This window comes from Marmota flaviventris, chromosome 3, assembly GCF_047511675.1.
Source record: "Marmota flaviventris isolate mMarFla1 chromosome 3, mMarFla1.hap1, whole genome shotgun sequence".
Taxonomy (NCBI): domain Eukaryota; kingdom Metazoa; phylum Chordata; class Mammalia; order Rodentia; family Sciuridae; genus Marmota; species Marmota flaviventris.
Window position 1 is genome coordinate 47563859 of NC_092500.1, and position 18303 is coordinate 47582161.

The 18303-nt window shown below is 37.6% G+C and overlaps 1 protein-coding gene across 1 annotated transcript in view; it reads right to left on the reverse strand.

Moving 5' to 3' along the window:
- Positions 1-5066: 5066 nt before the first annotated feature.
- The window catches only part of Myrfl (myelin regulatory factor like), a 116450-nt gene continuing 103213 nt past the window's right edge, over positions 5067-18303 (reverse strand). The window contains exons 20-25 of the mRNA XM_027927319.2: positions 11849-11911; positions 11115-11202; positions 8739-8813; positions 5707-5827; positions 5345-5419; positions 5067-5219 (exon numbers count right to left, since the gene is read on the reverse strand). Of these exons, the coding sequence (XP_027783120.1) occupies positions 5133-5219; positions 5345-5419; positions 5707-5827; positions 8739-8813; positions 11115-11202; positions 11849-11911 (509 nt within the window). The 3' untranslated portion in view covers positions 5067-5132. The remainder of the gene's footprint in view (positions 5220-5344; positions 5420-5706; positions 5828-8738; positions 8814-11114; positions 11203-11848; positions 11912-18303) is intronic.

Consider the following 18303-nt stretch of genomic DNA (forward strand, 5'->3'; position numbering starts at 1 on the left):
GAGACAATGCAAGAAGTTTCAGAGGAGAAATAATTGGATTGTGAGAGTCTTAACCTCATCAGTGAATTAATGAGGCTTGGTGTTCAGCCTCACCTCGAGCCCCAACGAATGCCAATTTCTGTTTTAGTCAGCTTTTTTTTTGCTGCTGTGACTAAAGGATCTAACTAGCATAATCAAAGGGGAGGAAAGTTTATTTGAGGGCTCACAGTTTCAGAGATCTTAGTCCAAAAAAGCTAGCTCCTTTCCTCAGGGCTCCAGGTGAGACTGATCATGGCGGGAGAGGGTGGTGGAGGAAAGCAGCTCACATCATGGTGATCAAGAAGCAGAGAAAGAGACTCCGCTCTCCACCAAATATATACACCAAAGCCATGCCCCCAATTAACCACTTCCTCCAACCACACCCCACCTGCCTCTAGTCACCACTTAATCCCATCAGGAATTAATTCACCGATTAGGGCTCACAATCCAATCATTTCTTCTCTGAAACTTCTTGCATTGTCTCACAGGTGAGTTTTCGGGGACACCTCACATTCAAACCATAACAGCCAACCTCAGCAACATGGCAAGGCACTTACCAACTCAGCAAGGCCCCGTCTCTAAATAAAATATTTTTTAAAATGGCCAATCCCTGGTACAAAACAAAAAAACAAACAAAAAAAATCACTGGTGGGTTAAACACCTGCATGCAAGTTTTTGTAAGTGAAGTTTTATATTTCAGTTGTTTAACAAAAACCTGTCAGAGATTTCAAAGTCGTATTTGAGTATCTTATTAGAACTCATAGAAATTATTAGAATTCTATTTGTTTATGATATGTGATTATTTTACAATATTCTATATTATGGGGCTATTAAGTGTTATATAGAATATGATCTTAAATAATTGGCAAAGCAGGGAATTAAGGTACTTTGAATGACCTGAAGTTAAAAAACAGTATCTATTTTTCATGGCTGAACTTACCCTATGTTATCACAAATGGCACCTGGTGGCATGTGATATTTCAGCTCAGCTCTTCCTTAAGATGTTTTAAAACATTCTCTGAATGTTTTAAAAATAAACTTTTTATTTCAGAACAGTTTTAGATTTACAGAAAAATTGTAAAAAGTACACAGAATTCCCATAAACTCCATGCCTCTTCCCCTATTATAAACACCTTACCTTAATTAGTATGGTAACTGTTCACAATTAATAAGCTAATGTTGACACATTAGCTGAAGCCTATCCTTTAGTTTATTCTCTGTTCAGATTCCCTTAGTTTTCACCACCTATTCTTTTCCATTCTAGGGTCCCACCCAGGATACCACATTATAGTTAGTCTGTGTCTCTTGACATTCCTCTCGGCTGTGTCAGTTTCTGAGCATTGCCTTGTTTTTGAAGACCTTGACAATTTAGAGAAGTGCTGATCAGATATTTTGTAGAATTTCTGTCTCTCAGTTAAAATTTGACTAATAGTCTTCTCATGATTACACTGGGGTTATGAGTTTTGGAGGGAAGACAGGCATTTAAATTACTTCAATCTGAAGTCATGCCACTGAAGTCATAATTCTCTGGTATAAAAAAATAAAAGCCTTTAGGCTTGAAGCAGCTTTGTCCACAGTGGACATCTCACAGCTGAGAAAGTGTTGTGTTTTTTTTAAATTAATTGTTTAATTTATATGTGTCAGCAGAATGCATTACAATTCATATTACACATATAGAGCACAATTTTTCATACCTCTGGTTGTATATTTACACCAATTCGTGTCTTCATACATGTACTTTGGATAATGATGTCCATCACATTCCACCATCCTTGCTAATCCCCTTACTCCTCCCTTGCCCTCCCACCCCTCTTCACTATCTAGAGTTCGTCTATTCCTCCCATGCTCCCTCTCCCTACCCCACTATGAATCAGCCTCCTTATATCAGAGAAAACATTCAGCATTTGGTTTTTTGGGATTGGCTAACTTCACTTAACATTATCTTCTCTGACTCCATCCATTTACCTGCAAATGCCATGATTTTATTCTCTTTTATAGCTGAGTAATATTCCGTTGTGTATATATGCCATTTATCCATTCATCTACTGATGGGCATCTAGGTTGGTTCCACAGTTTAGCTATTGTGAACTGAGTTGCTATAAACATCGTTTTGACTGCATCACTGTAGTAGGCTGTTTTTAAGTCCTTTGGGTATAGACCGAGGAGAGGGATAGCTGGGTCAAATGGTGGTTCCATTCCCAATTTTCCAAGGAATCTCCACACTGCTTTCCATATTGGCTGCACCAATTCTCAGTCCCACCAGCAATGTATGAATGTGCCTTTTTCCCCACATCCTTGCCAATACTTATTGTTGCTTATATTATAATAGCTGCATTCTGACTGGAATGAGATGAAATCTTAGAGTAGTTTTCTTAATACAAAGAGAATTTTCTAGTAGGTCTCTTCTCCCAGCAAGCTTAACTAATCCCAGCATGACACAGGGTGCCACAGGTGGCTCACTATCTTCTGGAAGACTTTCAACATCTAGTCTTCTAATGGAATTTACTGGGAATACTGTATGGAAACCCCCTTAGAGCAAATATGACTGAACTTCAGTAGATATCTGAAACCTCCATATTGTCCTGAGCATAAGCATATGAAAAAGAACTGGGAGAAGAGGAGTCAGATTAATGGACTCTCTCTCCCACACTAATCACCTGCTGTTCTATGTGCATACTCTCAGGGACTTGGGAGGCTGAGGCCAGAGGTTCACAAGTTCAAGGCCAGTGTTGGCAACTTAGTGAGATCCTATCTCAAAATAAAAAATAAAAAGTAGCGGGGATGTAGCTGAGTGGTAAAGCATACCTAGGTTCAATCCCCAGCACCAGGGGAACAAAAGACATGGAATGACAACTCCAGTATCTAACCCCAAGTCATGCTGGGACAGGCCAATATTATAGCTCAGGAGAAGCAAATGTGAATTTGAGTTAAGAAACTGGAGGAATCTGAAATACTCCTCCCAAGAATTAACTACCCTATTCCATTTTCTACAAAGGCTATGCTGTTAAACATGAAAGAAGAAATGGTTTTTCAAAATATAATAAAATTATAAATGTTATGTAATACAAAGGCATATGTTCTATGTGCTGTTTGGTTTTTATTTTTTACAAAAATGACTTGATTTATGTGTATTTAGTTACTCAATCCCTTCATAATCCCATTGTAATCTTCCTGATTCTGTTCTATGTGGATATAATAATTGCTCATATTTAGTAAGAAGCTTTCTATGTTTTACACACTTTATCTCAGTTAATCCTGTCTGTTGTAAATACTCACTGTCCTGGTCTATAAATGAGGAAATGGAAGTTTAAGGAATTCAAATAACTTGCCAGAGGAGACACAGATAAAGTCAGGATTTGAACTCAAGGAATGGACCACCTGGCTTTAGAGGTTAAACTCTTTGTGTTAAGAAATTTATTTCAAAATATCTTCTGTGATGGGGCTGGAGTTGTAGCTCAGTGAGTGGTAAAAGTCTTGCCTAGCACGTGTGAGACACTGGGTCCGATCCTTAGTACCACATAAAAATAAATAAATAAAATAGAGGCATTGTTCCATCTACAACTAAAAATATTTTTTTAAAAAAGTCTTGTAGTTGTAGGTAGACAGCATGCCTTTATTTTATTTGTTTATTTCTATATGGTGCTGAGGATCAAACCCAGTGCCTCACATGTGCAAGGCAGGTGCTCTGCCACTGAGCTACAGCCCTAGCCCTAAAAATAATTAAAAAAAAAAATCTTAAGAACCATGTCTTTTTTTTTTTTTTTTTTTTTGGTACCAGGGTTAAAACCCCAGTAGTACTTAACCGCTGAGCCACACCTCCAGCCTTTTTTATTTTTTTATTTAAAGACAGGATCTCGCTAAGTTGCTTAGGCCCTTGCTAAGTTGCTGAGGCTGGCTTTGAATTTGTGATCCTCCTGCCTCAGCCTCTGGAACCCTGAGGATTATAGGCATGCATCACCAAGCCTGGAAAGAACCATGTCTTTTCTTAATGTTGAGGTCTCACAATTAATTTCTATCCACATGGTACTTATCTAGTAATAACTAAAAATAAGAAAGAGGAAGGTGTATTATTACAGCTGATTACCATTGTGAAGGTAAAAAACAAAATAGCCTCATTCAAATTGACCAACAGTAAGATAAGGGAAGAATAGCCATTCAACTGCCCTATTCCCTGAAGTACAGGGAGAGGAGCTTGATTTTCCAAGTTCTAAACCAGAGCACAGGAACAGAAGCTTGGAAGTATTATAATGCCAACAAATCAGGAGACATCAAAAGATGTTTTGCTTACCTTTCCAAAAAGAGAGGCCATGTTATATCTTAGGAGGCCAGATGGGAAAACACACAGGTCCTTCAGGAGCAGAGGGAGAGGGAAGAACTGCAGGTTTGAACCTTTATTGTGGTGTCCAAGGAATGCATGAGCAAGGCAGTATATGCTCGATTAGCTAGTTTGAACAGTTTCAGCAGGCCCTGTGGTATTTGGGCTTCCATCTTCATAAGAGGGCATATCCCACCCACACAGCAAGTTTAGGCCCATGGAGCATTGTAAAGAAGAGTTGCAACTCTTTCTCTTAAATCCATTTCATTGGCAAGCTACATCTGTACTCTAGTATTGCAAGCACACACACACACGCACACACACATTTGCCTCAATGTGAGCTTAGCATCAGACACCACTCACTCCCACCCCCACCACATCACATATTCTCCAGAATCTCTGTTTAGCAGGTCCAAGTTGAAATGGCTTTTTGTTTTTTCCCATAAGCCTCAAAACACAATAAGACCAAAGTAGTACTAGACCTGCTTATTTTGACTTTACAGCATCCTTAGTACCAGAAGCAGTATTTTCAAATGCAACAGTACGGTTTTCTCGGGGATATGTTTTCTTCAGCGTCATGACACAATCAAACACCACATTCTCTCAGGTTCCAGCAAACACTTTATTCTCCTCATTAATGTCTCCAAACTGTTGGAAGCCAAAGCCTAAAAGAGTCCTTCAGCAATAAATGTAAAACGTTTCAAAGAAAAAGACGAAAAAATGTTGCAAGGGGATCTCTGTGTCTGTTGACTGAATTTCTGAGCATGTTTCTTTGGTGAAATCCCCAAACTTGAATAAATTAGGCGCAGAGTCGATAGAAATAAAAAAAGTAGTCTGTGAAGAATATCCCAGCAAAAAAAGGATCTGTTGAACAGTCAGCCAGATCCTATAAGAAAAGGAGAAAAGAAAGATGAATGTAAAAATTAACTGTGAAGTATTTTACTTATTTATTTAGGGATCAATTTCTTATTAAAAAGAGAAGAAGAAGAAGAAGAAGAAAAGCAAGCTTACTGGTGCAGCCACACGGAAATGGTATGCGCTGTCGGAGAATGGGGCGACAGGGAGGCTCCAAATGTGCTGGTATCCCTAAATAATGAATGAGAGAGATCCATTTCATAACCACACTCCACACTGCACTAGAAGGAGCACAGCCCAAGGAGGCATTTCCTTAGCGACTGCAGGAGAGGTGTCTGCAATAACAGCTTTAGATAGGTGTCACTAAAACAGTCTGTAGCTTCTAAAGGACACAAAAAGGCTGAGCCAAGCCCTGTAACCAGGTTCAGTGTTGTCCCTCCCTCAGCAGGGAACAGAGGCCACAGTTCTAACCATCCTTCACTGGAACAAACTAATGTCAAGGAGTCAGAAAACATTACCTGTGTCATCTCCTGGAAGACTTCTCCTTGGTTTTGGAATCCTTTGGTTTCCCTTTTACTATTGAAGCATATATTTCCAAGGGTAAATTTGCACTGGAAGACTATCAATGGCTCTGTTGTGCTTCAAGACACAAAGGAAAGAGAGGACAATTGAAGAAGCAGTTTCCAGCTCCTATTAGATACAAAGAGGGCCCATTGGCTATGTAACTCAGAAATCCCTCTGAAGTTCACGATAGCCATTTTATTATACAAGGCTCAGGGATACTGATAGACTAGCTTACATCTCATTATTATAGAAAGCAAGCCACCTTCAGATAACTACTGAAACACCATATGATGGTTTGTAAAATCTAATGTCAAGACTGAGATTGCCTCACTTCAGAACTTAATATTTCCAGAGATTTTTAAATAATCTTTGGACATATCCCCTCTCTTCACACTTGCAGCTAAATTTACACTTACCCGAAGTGTCTAAGATTTTAGATTCTGCCAACTCCTGGTCTAGGTAGATATTATTTGAAATAACAAAGTAACAAACATAAGTAAGGATTTGGGGGTGAATCCCATGAGAAATTACCAGGTTTTAAAGTTATCCGAGTAGAAGCCCTGCAAGAAAGGATGGTTCCTCTCTAGAGACTGACTCATGAATCATCACTAAAAGGATGAGATCCATTCTTCTTTGGAAACAATACTTTTGCTCAAATGGGAACAATTTATAATCTCAGTTGAGTTTACAGTAATCCCCTCCCTTATCCATGGGGGGACAAATTCTAAGACCCTCAGTAGATGCCTGAAATTACAGACAGTAGTACCAAACCCTATGTATGACTGTTTTTTCTTACACATATACACATATGATCAAACTTAATTTATAAATTAGGCATAGTAAGAGATTAACAATAGTAGATAGCAATAATATAGAATAATCATAATAATATATTGTTTAAGTTTTATGAATTATTTATTTATAGAATTTTCTATTGAATAGTTTTTCACTGTGGTTGTTATGGTTTGGATGTGAGTTATCCCCCAAAAGCTCACGTGTGGGACAATGCAAGAAGGCTTAGAGGAAAAACGATATGACAGCCTTAACCCAATCAGTGAATTAATCCCCTAACAGGGATTAACTGAGTGGTAACTGAAAGCAGGTGGGGTGTGGCTGGAGGAGGTGAGTCACTGGGGGTGTGCCTTTAAAGTAAATATTTTGTTTCTGGCCAGTGAACTCTCTCTCTGCTTCATGGTGGCCATGTCTGAATCCTCTTTCCTCTTCCACACTCTTCAACAATGATGTTCTGCCTCTGAATGGACTATGAACTGAGACCTCTGAAACCATGAGCCTCAAATAAACTTTTCCTCCTAAAATTGTTCTTGTCAGGTCTTTTAGTCACAGCAGTGAAAAAGCTGACTAAAACAGTGGTTGACCAAGGGTAACTGAAATTGTAGAATGAGAAACGGTGGATAAGGCAGGACTGTTATATGTGTTATTTTAAAAATGAACCATATTTTTTAAATGGTTCATAAGCCAAAAGGCCTGATTTAATGGCTCAAGGTGATCTTTTGCCATTTCAGAAGTTATAACATATAATCTTATTTCCTTCCTTGAAAGCTAGAAATGAGTAAGGAAATGCTATTCCAGGTTATTCAAGGAATGCTAGAGAATAGTACATTTAGCTTGTAAGAATGGTACATTTAGCTTGTAAGAATAGTACATTTAGCTCTCTCTCTCTCTGTGTGTGTGCCTTGAAAGATGGTGGATTCTGTCATGAAACATTGGCTGCTTGAAACAAATCTTTCCAAGGTAAGCAGCTGAACTGAGCCTCTTCACGTGGGCAAAGCAGATGAAAGATGGCATACAGTGAGACACACAGTGGGGCCCAAGTGAGACAGCAGGGCCATGGAGGATGATGGAGGGGGAAATAACTGAGGTAGGAGCAGGGCAGAGTAGGGAGGACAGAGGGACGATAAAGAGCGGGGCTGGGGGGACATGGAGGAGGAAAAAGGAGAGACTAAAATCAAGAGACATGATTTCTTCATGGCACAATTTTTGAGTGAAGTGAGCTGAAAATCAAAGTACCATAATTACTTAAAATATTAGATAAGAATAGGTTACACTAGAGTTCTGTGATTTTGAAGGGAAGGTAGATAATTAAAAGCTACCATTAACTGAGTGCTATGAGTGGTACTATGAGTCAGGAAAGGGCAATGCCCTTCCACATCTCCTCTCCCAGGGGAGGCAGGAGAGGGAGGGCTGTGTTGGAAGCCCAGGCCAGCCACATACTAGCTGTGTTTTAGAGCACATTTTTTTTTTAAATCTCCATACATCAAGAGTTCCCATCTATAAAACATAAACTGAAAAAATGCCATCCTGGGAGAACTGTTGTGAGGATTCTATGACCCAGGATTAATGCGTACAGTACCTGGCACACAGCCTGTGCTCAGCAAATGGCAGCTGCTCACTACACCAGTATTAACCCTAATTCCCCCAGCAGCTCTATGTGCCATGGCATAATGCAGGACTCGTTTTATGGAGGAAGAAATAGTAGCTAAGAGAAAATAAGTAACTTTTCTAAGACCATAGGATTAGTGACAGCGACAGAATCTGAACCCTGGTCTGCCCAGTTCCAAACTCTGGCTCCTCTTTTATTCTCTCCTGTCCTGGAGCAAAGGGGTGGCACCTGCATTAATTAGCACTGCTACCAGGATCTCATCAAAATATGCAGCCCCCCCATTCAGGGGTCAAGTTATTACCATTGTTCCCACCCCAATCTGAAGAGAAATCAGCAGAAGTTTGCAGCTCATGAACTTGGAACTAAAGCTACTCCTGCCGCACAGGGGTGAGTATAGCCCTTACATTCCTGGAGGGACATGGATGTTCCCAGTTCTCATTCTGAAAACCCTCCCTCCACTTGCCACCTCTCCACCTATCATTAGTAAATGCTGACTGATGGCTTTCTATCTCCAAACTTATTGATTAAATTGTGAACTAAATTCAGACTTACTGTTCAAATTTGTATTTTATACCATGTACTTACTTGATTTCCAGAGAGAATTTGACATTGGTAGGTGTGTACTTATTAACAGGAATATTGTAATTATAATTTCCAGGTCTAAATATGAAAAAATTAAAACCACAAATCAAAATATGCAAGAAAGATGTTAAAAGGCTTTCTGCCACTCAATATATATACGTAAACTGTGAAATATTATATAATAAATAATAAATATAGGCAATCGAGTTTAACCTGGTATAATGTTTTGATTTTCAGAGACTTGCTTGTCAAATTTCAGAATGATCTCGTTCATATCTTAATATTAAACATACTACAAAGATTATACTTTTTTAGATCATACAAGAAAAAAAATCAAATCCCGGACCAAATATTCAAAATTAAAAACAGAAGAAATAAATTCAGTCCCCATTACAGAGATACAGATTTCAGAAGACAAATGAGGCAAAGGCTTCAGACTCAGGGAAGGAGGACTGGGAATAATAAATACAATTTTAACCTTAAATCATTTCCTTTAAAACAATGAATATGTTTTTCGGCCTTATTTTTTTTTTTAACCTGATAGAGTTTAAGTCAATGGTCCTGAGTTATAAAAACGACCTATATGGAAATGTAGGAAAAGAAAATACGTACTTTTAGAATCTGAATCTATTACAATTATCATAGCCCTGATTACAATTTAGTAATGAGAAAATTTTAAGATAGAATTGTTTATCCATAAGTTTCTTCTCACTTCCCAAATTTAAGAGATACTTGGGGGAGTGGAGAGTTCCACTAATTCACATTATAATGAAAAATCCCAGGAAAAAAAATGGCATATTTGTATCTAAAACAAAGTGTTCCTTATGACTGGTCTTCCTGTGAATTATATGGAGAAATAACTTAAGATAAGAATTATAACCAACTTAATTACATGAATTATATGAAGAAACAACTTAAAATCAGGTAAGTGGGGAAAAAAGTCAGTCATTTTAGATTAAACTAAGTTGTTAAAAATGTGAAAGCAAAAATATACGGAATTAAAAGAACTGGCATTTCAAAATTATATCCATTTCAATAAATATAAATATCAAATTAAAACAACACATTGTGCACTTTGAATACAGACAATTTTTACTTTACCTCAAAAAAAAAAAAAAAAAAGAAAGATAAGAGTGCTACTTTTATACCAAGTTAAGAACAGTGTTCTTTCAGTGAATGAGTGTATTAAAAATAGAGAGAGGAAGAACTGTCTTGGGATGAAGAGTGTTTTGTTCCACTGTGGAGCTTAGATGAATGGAATTCATTTCCTATTATGTGCCTCCCAATATCTGCATGCTTCACAGCAACCAGCTCAGTTGATAATAGACTCATCTTATAGATGAGAAATGAATATGCAAAGAGAATAGACATTTTACCCAAGTCCTAGGATTTGAGCCTGTATCGTCTAATTCTTCTTCAATATGTCCTGCTACATTAATTAAGATCTCTGATACTTATTACATGAGTGATCTTAGACAAACTTTTTCAAGTTCTCTGAAAACTACATAATAGGTATAAATAAGACCAAACTCTTAGGGCTTTTGTGAGAATTCAATGTGATACAAATAGGTGCATCATAAACAAATCAGAAAGCAACAAACAGGTTATTCTTATAACTCAGGACCATCAACTTAGAGCCAAATTCTATCAGGTTGAAAAATAAATAAGGCTGAAAATCCACAGGATTTGTGATACCAGTTCAAAATATAGGCCTTGCCTTTAAACCCAATAGACGCCCAGTAAAACATTTACCAAATTAAGAAAACCTCACTCCCCATTCTTAATGCCAACAACTTGCATTTGTGCTTGCTGGAGGGGCTTGCATTCTATCCTAGATGTATCATCACCCCATACAGGTGATATGGCATATGGCACTGCAGATGGATATTGCTGATAATTTTTGCAAAATCTAGATTTTTTTCCTCCTTACTGAAAAGCTAAGATAAGTTGTATATTTTTCAGCAATTAAAATAATGAGAGCCCTAGTTACTAAAATATAAAAATGTCAGCTCACTTATAACCTGGAGCCATGAGTAGCCATGTCTATCTTTGTGGTTTATAAAATTAATGAGCATCTCTGTCCCTGTGGCATGTGCCCTCAGAGAGTCAGCCACAGAGATGCTTCCTAGACATGTTGCTTTGGACTTGTCCATTAAAGCAGGAGACTAGAATCATTGGGGCTGTGATTTATTGACATTTGCTAATACCAACCATTTTATGATTCCCTTCTCCACCATGTAACCAATGTGTTTTCACTTAAGGAGTAATGTAAGCACACATTGGTTTCAACATGTAGCTTTAGATTTCATTCCAGTCTCAAAACTGAAGCCCTGAATAAATTCTGGAAACAACGAGCGCATCATGGGGAGGCTCACCTACCCGCACAGAAGGCTTCTACTGCAATACCGATGATCTATTATTTGCTGGATTTCTATAATCTGAATAGAAGTAATGGTTGTATCAATCCCTGAATTGAGAAGAAAAAGAAAACAAAGTAAACTCTTGTACAGGGAAAGAGGACTGTGTACCAGCATAGTCCCCAAACTGCAGAATATAAAATAAGAGTTTCCCAGATAAATGGATTCTATTTACATTCAAATGGAAAAAGGAGGAGGAGAAGGGTCCAAGATTTGTTTGTTTGTTTTTTGGGATAGTAAATTTTAAGAAAGCCTATAAAAATACAGGCTCCAGTAAACAGCCTCCATAAGATCCAGAAGAATTTCTGGACCATGGAAATCCTACTAAGTCCAAATTTTGAAAATGAAGATGAAACATGAAACACAATTCGATTCTGAAAACAGAAAAAAAAAAAAAAAAAAACTAAAAATATAGTCAGAATAAAAGAAGAAAATGAGAACTTCAAATAAATTATTTAAACCCACAAAGATCAACCACAATTTGTCTGCTGGTGGGTGATCATTATTAATGCCTCATTATTGGTCAAGCTAGCATCGATTACAGAAACCTAGCTCCATGGGTATGTGCAGCGGATGGGTGTGTGGCAGGTGGGCTACAGCCTTTGTTCCTGTTTCCCACTCCAGTAATGCTTTTACAGCTCATGATTCTACCTGGCCCCACAAACCAAAAAGAGTGTCATTTAAATGTCAACTTACAGTCACTCTGCCAGTCAGAGCGGATGAGCTCATCTCTTACCGGGAACAAATTGCTTTTTTCTTCTAAAGAGGAAAAACATCTGTCAGTCTAGAGGGTTTGTTCAGGATGAGAATAAACCCTGTAAGCCCTAGTTTGTCTTTATAAGTTGAATGTTTTCCCACCCTCTCTCTGTTTTGAGTTGAAATGCCCATTCCTCCAATCGTATATTCTAACCCCATTTCCCAAAATGTGACATTATTTGAAGATGGAGCCCTTAAACAGGTGATTAAGTTTAAATGAGGCTGTTAGGGTGGCCTAATCCAATCTGACTAGTGTCCTTAAGAGCAGATTAGGACAAACAGGGAGACACCAGGGCACTCATGCCCAGAGGACATAATAAGAAGGCAACCATTTGCAGGCCAGAAGCAAGATCTCAGAAGAAACCAGACCCTCAGACAAGATCTTGGACTTCAAGCCTCTAGAACTATGAGAAAATAAATCAAGGGTAATTTATGTGACAGTAGCAAACTAAGACACCATCCCACGTTGACTCTGTAGCTCACAGCTCCCTCCTTTTTAATGCCATACCACATTTTACTGCATAATTGTCGCAGATTTTATACCAAACTTTTTGGCAAAAAAAGGTACAACCACTATGTGAAGCTTAAAAAAAATTGTGCCAGTATTACTTAAAAATCATTTATTACTAAACCGGCTTTGGTACAAGATTAGGATGCACAGAATACTCATGAATATATGTTAAAACTGAATAGTCCAAATCAATGCACATCATTTCTTTATAATTTTCTGGTCTAAAAAAGGAAAAAAAAAGTTAACACATTAGTTGTTATTGATGTGCTGTATTGTTGTCAAAATATTACATTTGAGAAAATTTACAACAGTGCTGTGAAGTGTGGACTTACAAAACTTAATCTTCCGTGTCAGAAGATTCTGCACCATTGTCTTTGGTTTGGTTTTCTGACATCATCACTTGAGTAAATTGGGTCTACCATTGGTACCAGCGCACAAGTCAGCTTCCGGAAATACACTGACAATTTTTAGACTGAAAAAGTAGGTGCAACATTTATGCAGTGGCAACAATTATGCGGTGAAATATGGTAGCATTTATTACTGAACCACCCATGTGGCCATCAATTAGTGATGTATCGGTCACTATACTCAAGTGCATTAGACTTAAGAGTATCTCAGTATTTTCACTTAACTTTTTCTTTTCTTTTCTTTTTTTTTGGTCCTTTTTTGACCACTTCGGAATGGGGAACCTCTATTAATACTCTGATCCTCTGAAGCTCCTGGCACAAGGTCTTGCTCATATTGTGTATATTATGTAAACCAATTTTCTCTGATTAATAATAAGCTAATGTTAGTTTTATTATTTAGTTTCTGATCAGTAGTGTTGATAATCAAAATCATTAAATACAGATTATCTGGGGGGGTTTTCGTGTACCTTAGTGTTACCATCTCAGGATTCTACTTTTCTGCTCAATTTTCAGGGAAGGGGCTCATTATAAACTCTGGCAATAGAACTACAGATCCACCTTGCTTCCACTGAGCTGTGTTTTCAGGTTCTTGGAGACAGAGACCCCCTATAAATAAAATTTAGAGGAGCTGGGGTTGTGGCTCAGCAGAAGAGAACTCGCCTAGCACATGCGAGGCCCTGGGTTTGATCCTCAGCACCACGTAAAAATAAATTAAAAAAATAAAGGCATTGTGTACAACTGAAAAAAATATATATTTTTTAAAAATTTAGAATCTGATAGGATAAAGTATTTTTTTAAACAGGAATAAAACAGTGAGGCTCAGAAGAGATAATATTACAGATTACAATTATGAAAATTGTTTTTCAAAAGTAGAAAATAAATTTTAAATCCTCTAAAAACATCTCCAAATTGTTACTTCTCTGGAGCAAGACTCTTCAACTCTGAAAGGCTGGTTATGGGAAAGCTATAAATCTTCCTGGAGTCATAGGAATACTCTCAATTTACAAATGTCTTCCAGCAATATTCACTTTGAGCTTACCATATATTCCCAGTGATTTTCATTATAAAATTGGAGATATAATTCACAATTGGCAGCTGAGACCTCCCCATAAACTAAATTAGAAACTTATGCAGATGAGAGATTTAAGATGGTGTTCAACCAAAGTATATTCTGCCATGGTAGAAGGTGGATATTGTACTCCTCATAAAACTCTGTTGATGGCTGAGTTCCAATATAGCATCTTGGATATCCTTCTTTTGTCCTGTTAAGTCAGATTCGTATTAAGAAGAAGTCAGGGACTGGAGATTTAGCTCAGTGGGTACAGTGTTTGCCTCACATGCACAGGGCCACGGATTTGATTCCCAGCACCACAGAAAAAAAAAAAAAAAAAAGTCCATGAACCCACCAATCAGTTGCTGAGTCCTTTAACACAGAAGGCCATTTTCTTTTGGCCATTTGCTCTTCTCAGAGTTCTGGTCTCAAAAATAAAATGTGCATGAATTCCAGATGTCTTTTGATTTTTTTTTTTAATCTCATCAACTCTTGCAATCTAGAGAATCCCATAGATTTTTTTTCCCCCACAGGATCTTTGCTTTTTAATATCCAACTCTTCTGTCTATGTAAGTCTTTATTGATTCCGTGGATTAAAATAAAATCCATTGCATTCAGTTGGTTCCTCAGAGTAGAAGCTCAATATTATAAAATACTTTCCAAATCCTGACTAGTCTTACCCAAACCTTTAACTAAGTGTGTGTGGTAGAGGTAAGACCAGGGCAAGAGGGCAAAGATAAGTTTTCTGAAGACTTCACACAGACTTCCACAATCAACTTAGAACCAAAAGAAAAATAATACCTTAAGCTCATCATGTCATAAAAATGCTGATTTCTTCTCACTTATTTTATTTGTAATCTTGCTCCTCAGGGAGAAGTTTGATAATGTGCTTTGGGGCTCAGTAAACTGTTAGATATTACTCTGCATCCCACTGAGAGCTTTTCTAAAGTTCTTTTTTATTCCTTGAATTTCTTTTTTATTTTTGTTTCTTAATTTTTAATTGGTCTTTAATGTTTCAGAAACATCTGGTTTGGAAATAATAGTTGCCTGACTTTCTCTTCTTTTGTGTTGAGGAGCCCCACAGTTATACAGTGCCATGGGAAGAGGGGAAATAAGTACCAGCAGCAGAGCAAATATCTTTTGCTCAGACCCTCAAAATACCTTGCTTCTGGGACATTTCAATGGGCATGGGCAAACTTGGAGGGGAAGAGAACACAGCAGGAGCTTTCTAGAACCATAGAGTAGGTACTTTCTGCATCTTCTAGAGTTAATCTCAGTTACGTGTACAACTTGTATCCAAATAAATGGAGGTAGGTTGGTGAATGGGAAGCAAACCAAGACATGGAAATAAGGGAACCAGATTCCAGTTCTGACCTTGCTCGTTACTGGGGAATCTTTTGTCTGTTTGTTTATTTCTGGTTGGATTTCAAAATTTTTTAAATTGACACATAATAATTGTCCATATTTATGGAGTACAGTGTGATGTCGCAATACATGTATACAATTTGTCATGATCTGATCAAGGTATGATATATCCACCACCTCAAACATGTATCATTTCTTTGTATCGGGAACAATCAAAATCTTTCTACTCTCTTTGAAATATACAACTAAACATGGTCAACTGGGGAATCTGAAGCCAGATCCTTTGCCTCCATTTTATCAGCTGTAAAATGGGTAAGTTAACATAAATCAAAAGTTCTTCTGATCTGAGGCCTTTGAAACCCTAAGGGATTCTATAAAAGGTCTATGATATTGTCTGTGGACATCTCTCCCATAAATTTGTCAAGTAGTTGGATTAATAAACATAATTCAATTCAATACTTAACTGGATATATAGTTACATGTCAGGAGCAGTGAATGAATTATGGGTCTTTGAACTGTCCAAAGACCAAGGTGGACACCTCCCTTAGGGAACTGTTTGGTGCAAAAGCACCCATCCAAAACCACCCAGTTGGGTGGTGATGCCCTATTCAAAGAGAAATTCCTTGCTAGCCAAGGAATTTTACTAGTTCATAACCTTGGGCTAAAATATCTGCAGCCTGGAGGTAGAGAATTATGGGCACAAGCTGATAAGTTCTAATTGGGCTGCTTCTACCCTCAGCTTCGATTCTGTTTATCTTGAAGAAGCTTTCTCATAATAAATCTTTCTGATGTTTAAATCTATATAATAAAGGTGCCAAGCTTGCTCATGGTCAGTTTCTCTCCACCAAGCCCTGATCTTTTCTCTACTTGTGTCTGTTGGTCTTTTTCCTAATCCTCTCGTCAACTGGTTCATGTAGTCCTGAATAAACTGTTGTGCCGGATGTGACAGTTGAATTTTTCCTATATGTTTTTCTCAATCAAATCATTGTAAAAGCATGTTAATAATGGCTCCACAAGGTCATAAAGATAGAATATCACTGGTCTATCTGCTCTCTGTCATCTGTGACTCTAAGTCCTTAAAAGTTTCCAGGTTCCCTGAAGATGAAAGTGAATCAAACATTTCAACTCTCTTTTTCTCCAGTTGAACAAAGGAAGAGAGAACAATTTTCCCAGTGTGTCAGGGAGCCTGGTAAGTTGAACTTAAATTTCATTTTTAGCTAGAGATGCTGCTAGTTCTGTCTAGATGAATATAGCCAGGCACCTTGGAGCAGATCTTCTTTCTTTAGGAATTTCTTTTTTTTTAATAATATATTTTATTTTATTTCATTTTTTAATATTTATTTTTTAGGTGTAGATGGACACAACACAATGCCTTTATTTTTATGTGGTGCTGAGGATCAAACCCAGGTCCTGCCTGTGCTGGCAAGTGCTCTACCGCTGAGCCACAATCCCAGCCCTCTTTAGGAATTTCCAAGATCAGCAGGCACTCATTGTCCCAGGAAGGAAAGCAGCAAATCTTTATCTGGTCAATAAGCTCAGTTCGCAATATTCTCTTGATGCCATTGCTACTTGGAGTGAACTTACAGGGTCAAAAACCCCTTTAAAATGAAGACTGGGCCAGTCCACATCCTCTCCTTATTCAGAATCCATTGCTATCCATACATCTTTCATAGGTGGGATGGTCCCTTCTAAGGACTGCTCTCAAAAAAAGGATATCAAGTGTCCCTGGTAAGGACACCCAAGGTGAGAAAAAGGCTTGCCAGCCACAAGTTTCCACATACTTTTCACAAGGGATGGAGGCTTTAGGAATGTTTGTGATAGTACTAGTTTTTTTATTTTTAATATATAAAAATATAAAGATGATGACGACTAAAACTAATTTCTTTCTTCAAAATGAAGCCTTATCTTCATTCTGTAATGATGTATCTGTTCAAATCAGTGTTTTCATGAGAAAAGCAGCACAAGCATTGCCTCTTATAGGTGCTGAGGGTGATGGGGAGGACTCTCTGCCTCGGCTTCCTCACTGGGAAAAAAAATGGGGACAATTACAGGGCCTGTCTTGCAGGTTTGAGGGGATTGATTGATTTTCTGATGCAAGTTGCCATGACACTAGAGTAAAACCTTCTTATGCCATAGTCATAGTGATTTGTAAGAGTTATTTATCCAAGACTAGGATATGAAATAATATCAAAAAGAAAGGAAATTACATTAGTGCCTCAAAACTTTATCCACTGACCATGTTCAGTGTGTCAGGTATTAGAACTGCCTAAAAATATTTTGGTTCATCTTCTCAGGCATGAGTTAGGTTTTCATTTCCCCATCCATTTTTAAATTAGATAGGACTAATATGACTTGCTTTGGCCAATAAAGTGTGAGTAGAAGTGATGTGTGTTGTGTCTGGGTGGAAGCTATGAATGCCAGTGTACAACATGACCTGTTTTCTTACTACTACAGAGATTGTGGGAATGTGTACTGAGATGGAATCTCCATCAGCTAGATCCTGAATGAATGATGACCCAGAGCCCTCTTTTGATCCACATTTGAAATACAGAGTGAGTCAGAAAGAAATTCTTTCCACATGGAGACACTACTATTTGAGTGTTGTTGTTTTGACAGCATCCTAATAAGTAAGCCATATTAATATGTACTGTTAGAAGCATTATTATTGATATTATTTTAGATATTTATTAATATGCATATGGGAGACTTCAAAAATAATAATTTAGTATAAATTTAGAAGAATTGCACTTGATCTTACAGAGATAATAACACCGATAATCCTTGATCAAGTTTCTATAATTTTTTTTTAACTTGAAATACAACTGTTTGTGTGTAAAAGTAAAAGGAAGAAGGTTCTCTGAATGTAGAATGCCAACCTTGTTTTTCACTATCTTAGAGCCTGCCCTAAAAACTCTAAATTAGAGTGACCAAAGTCTCTCAATATTTTGCCATAGTCTGCTTGGACAGAGAGCCCAAATACCACACCAATTTTTAAGTCCTAAATGAACCAAAATTTCAACCCACATTGCATATAATTATTTCACTTGGAGTGAACTTACAG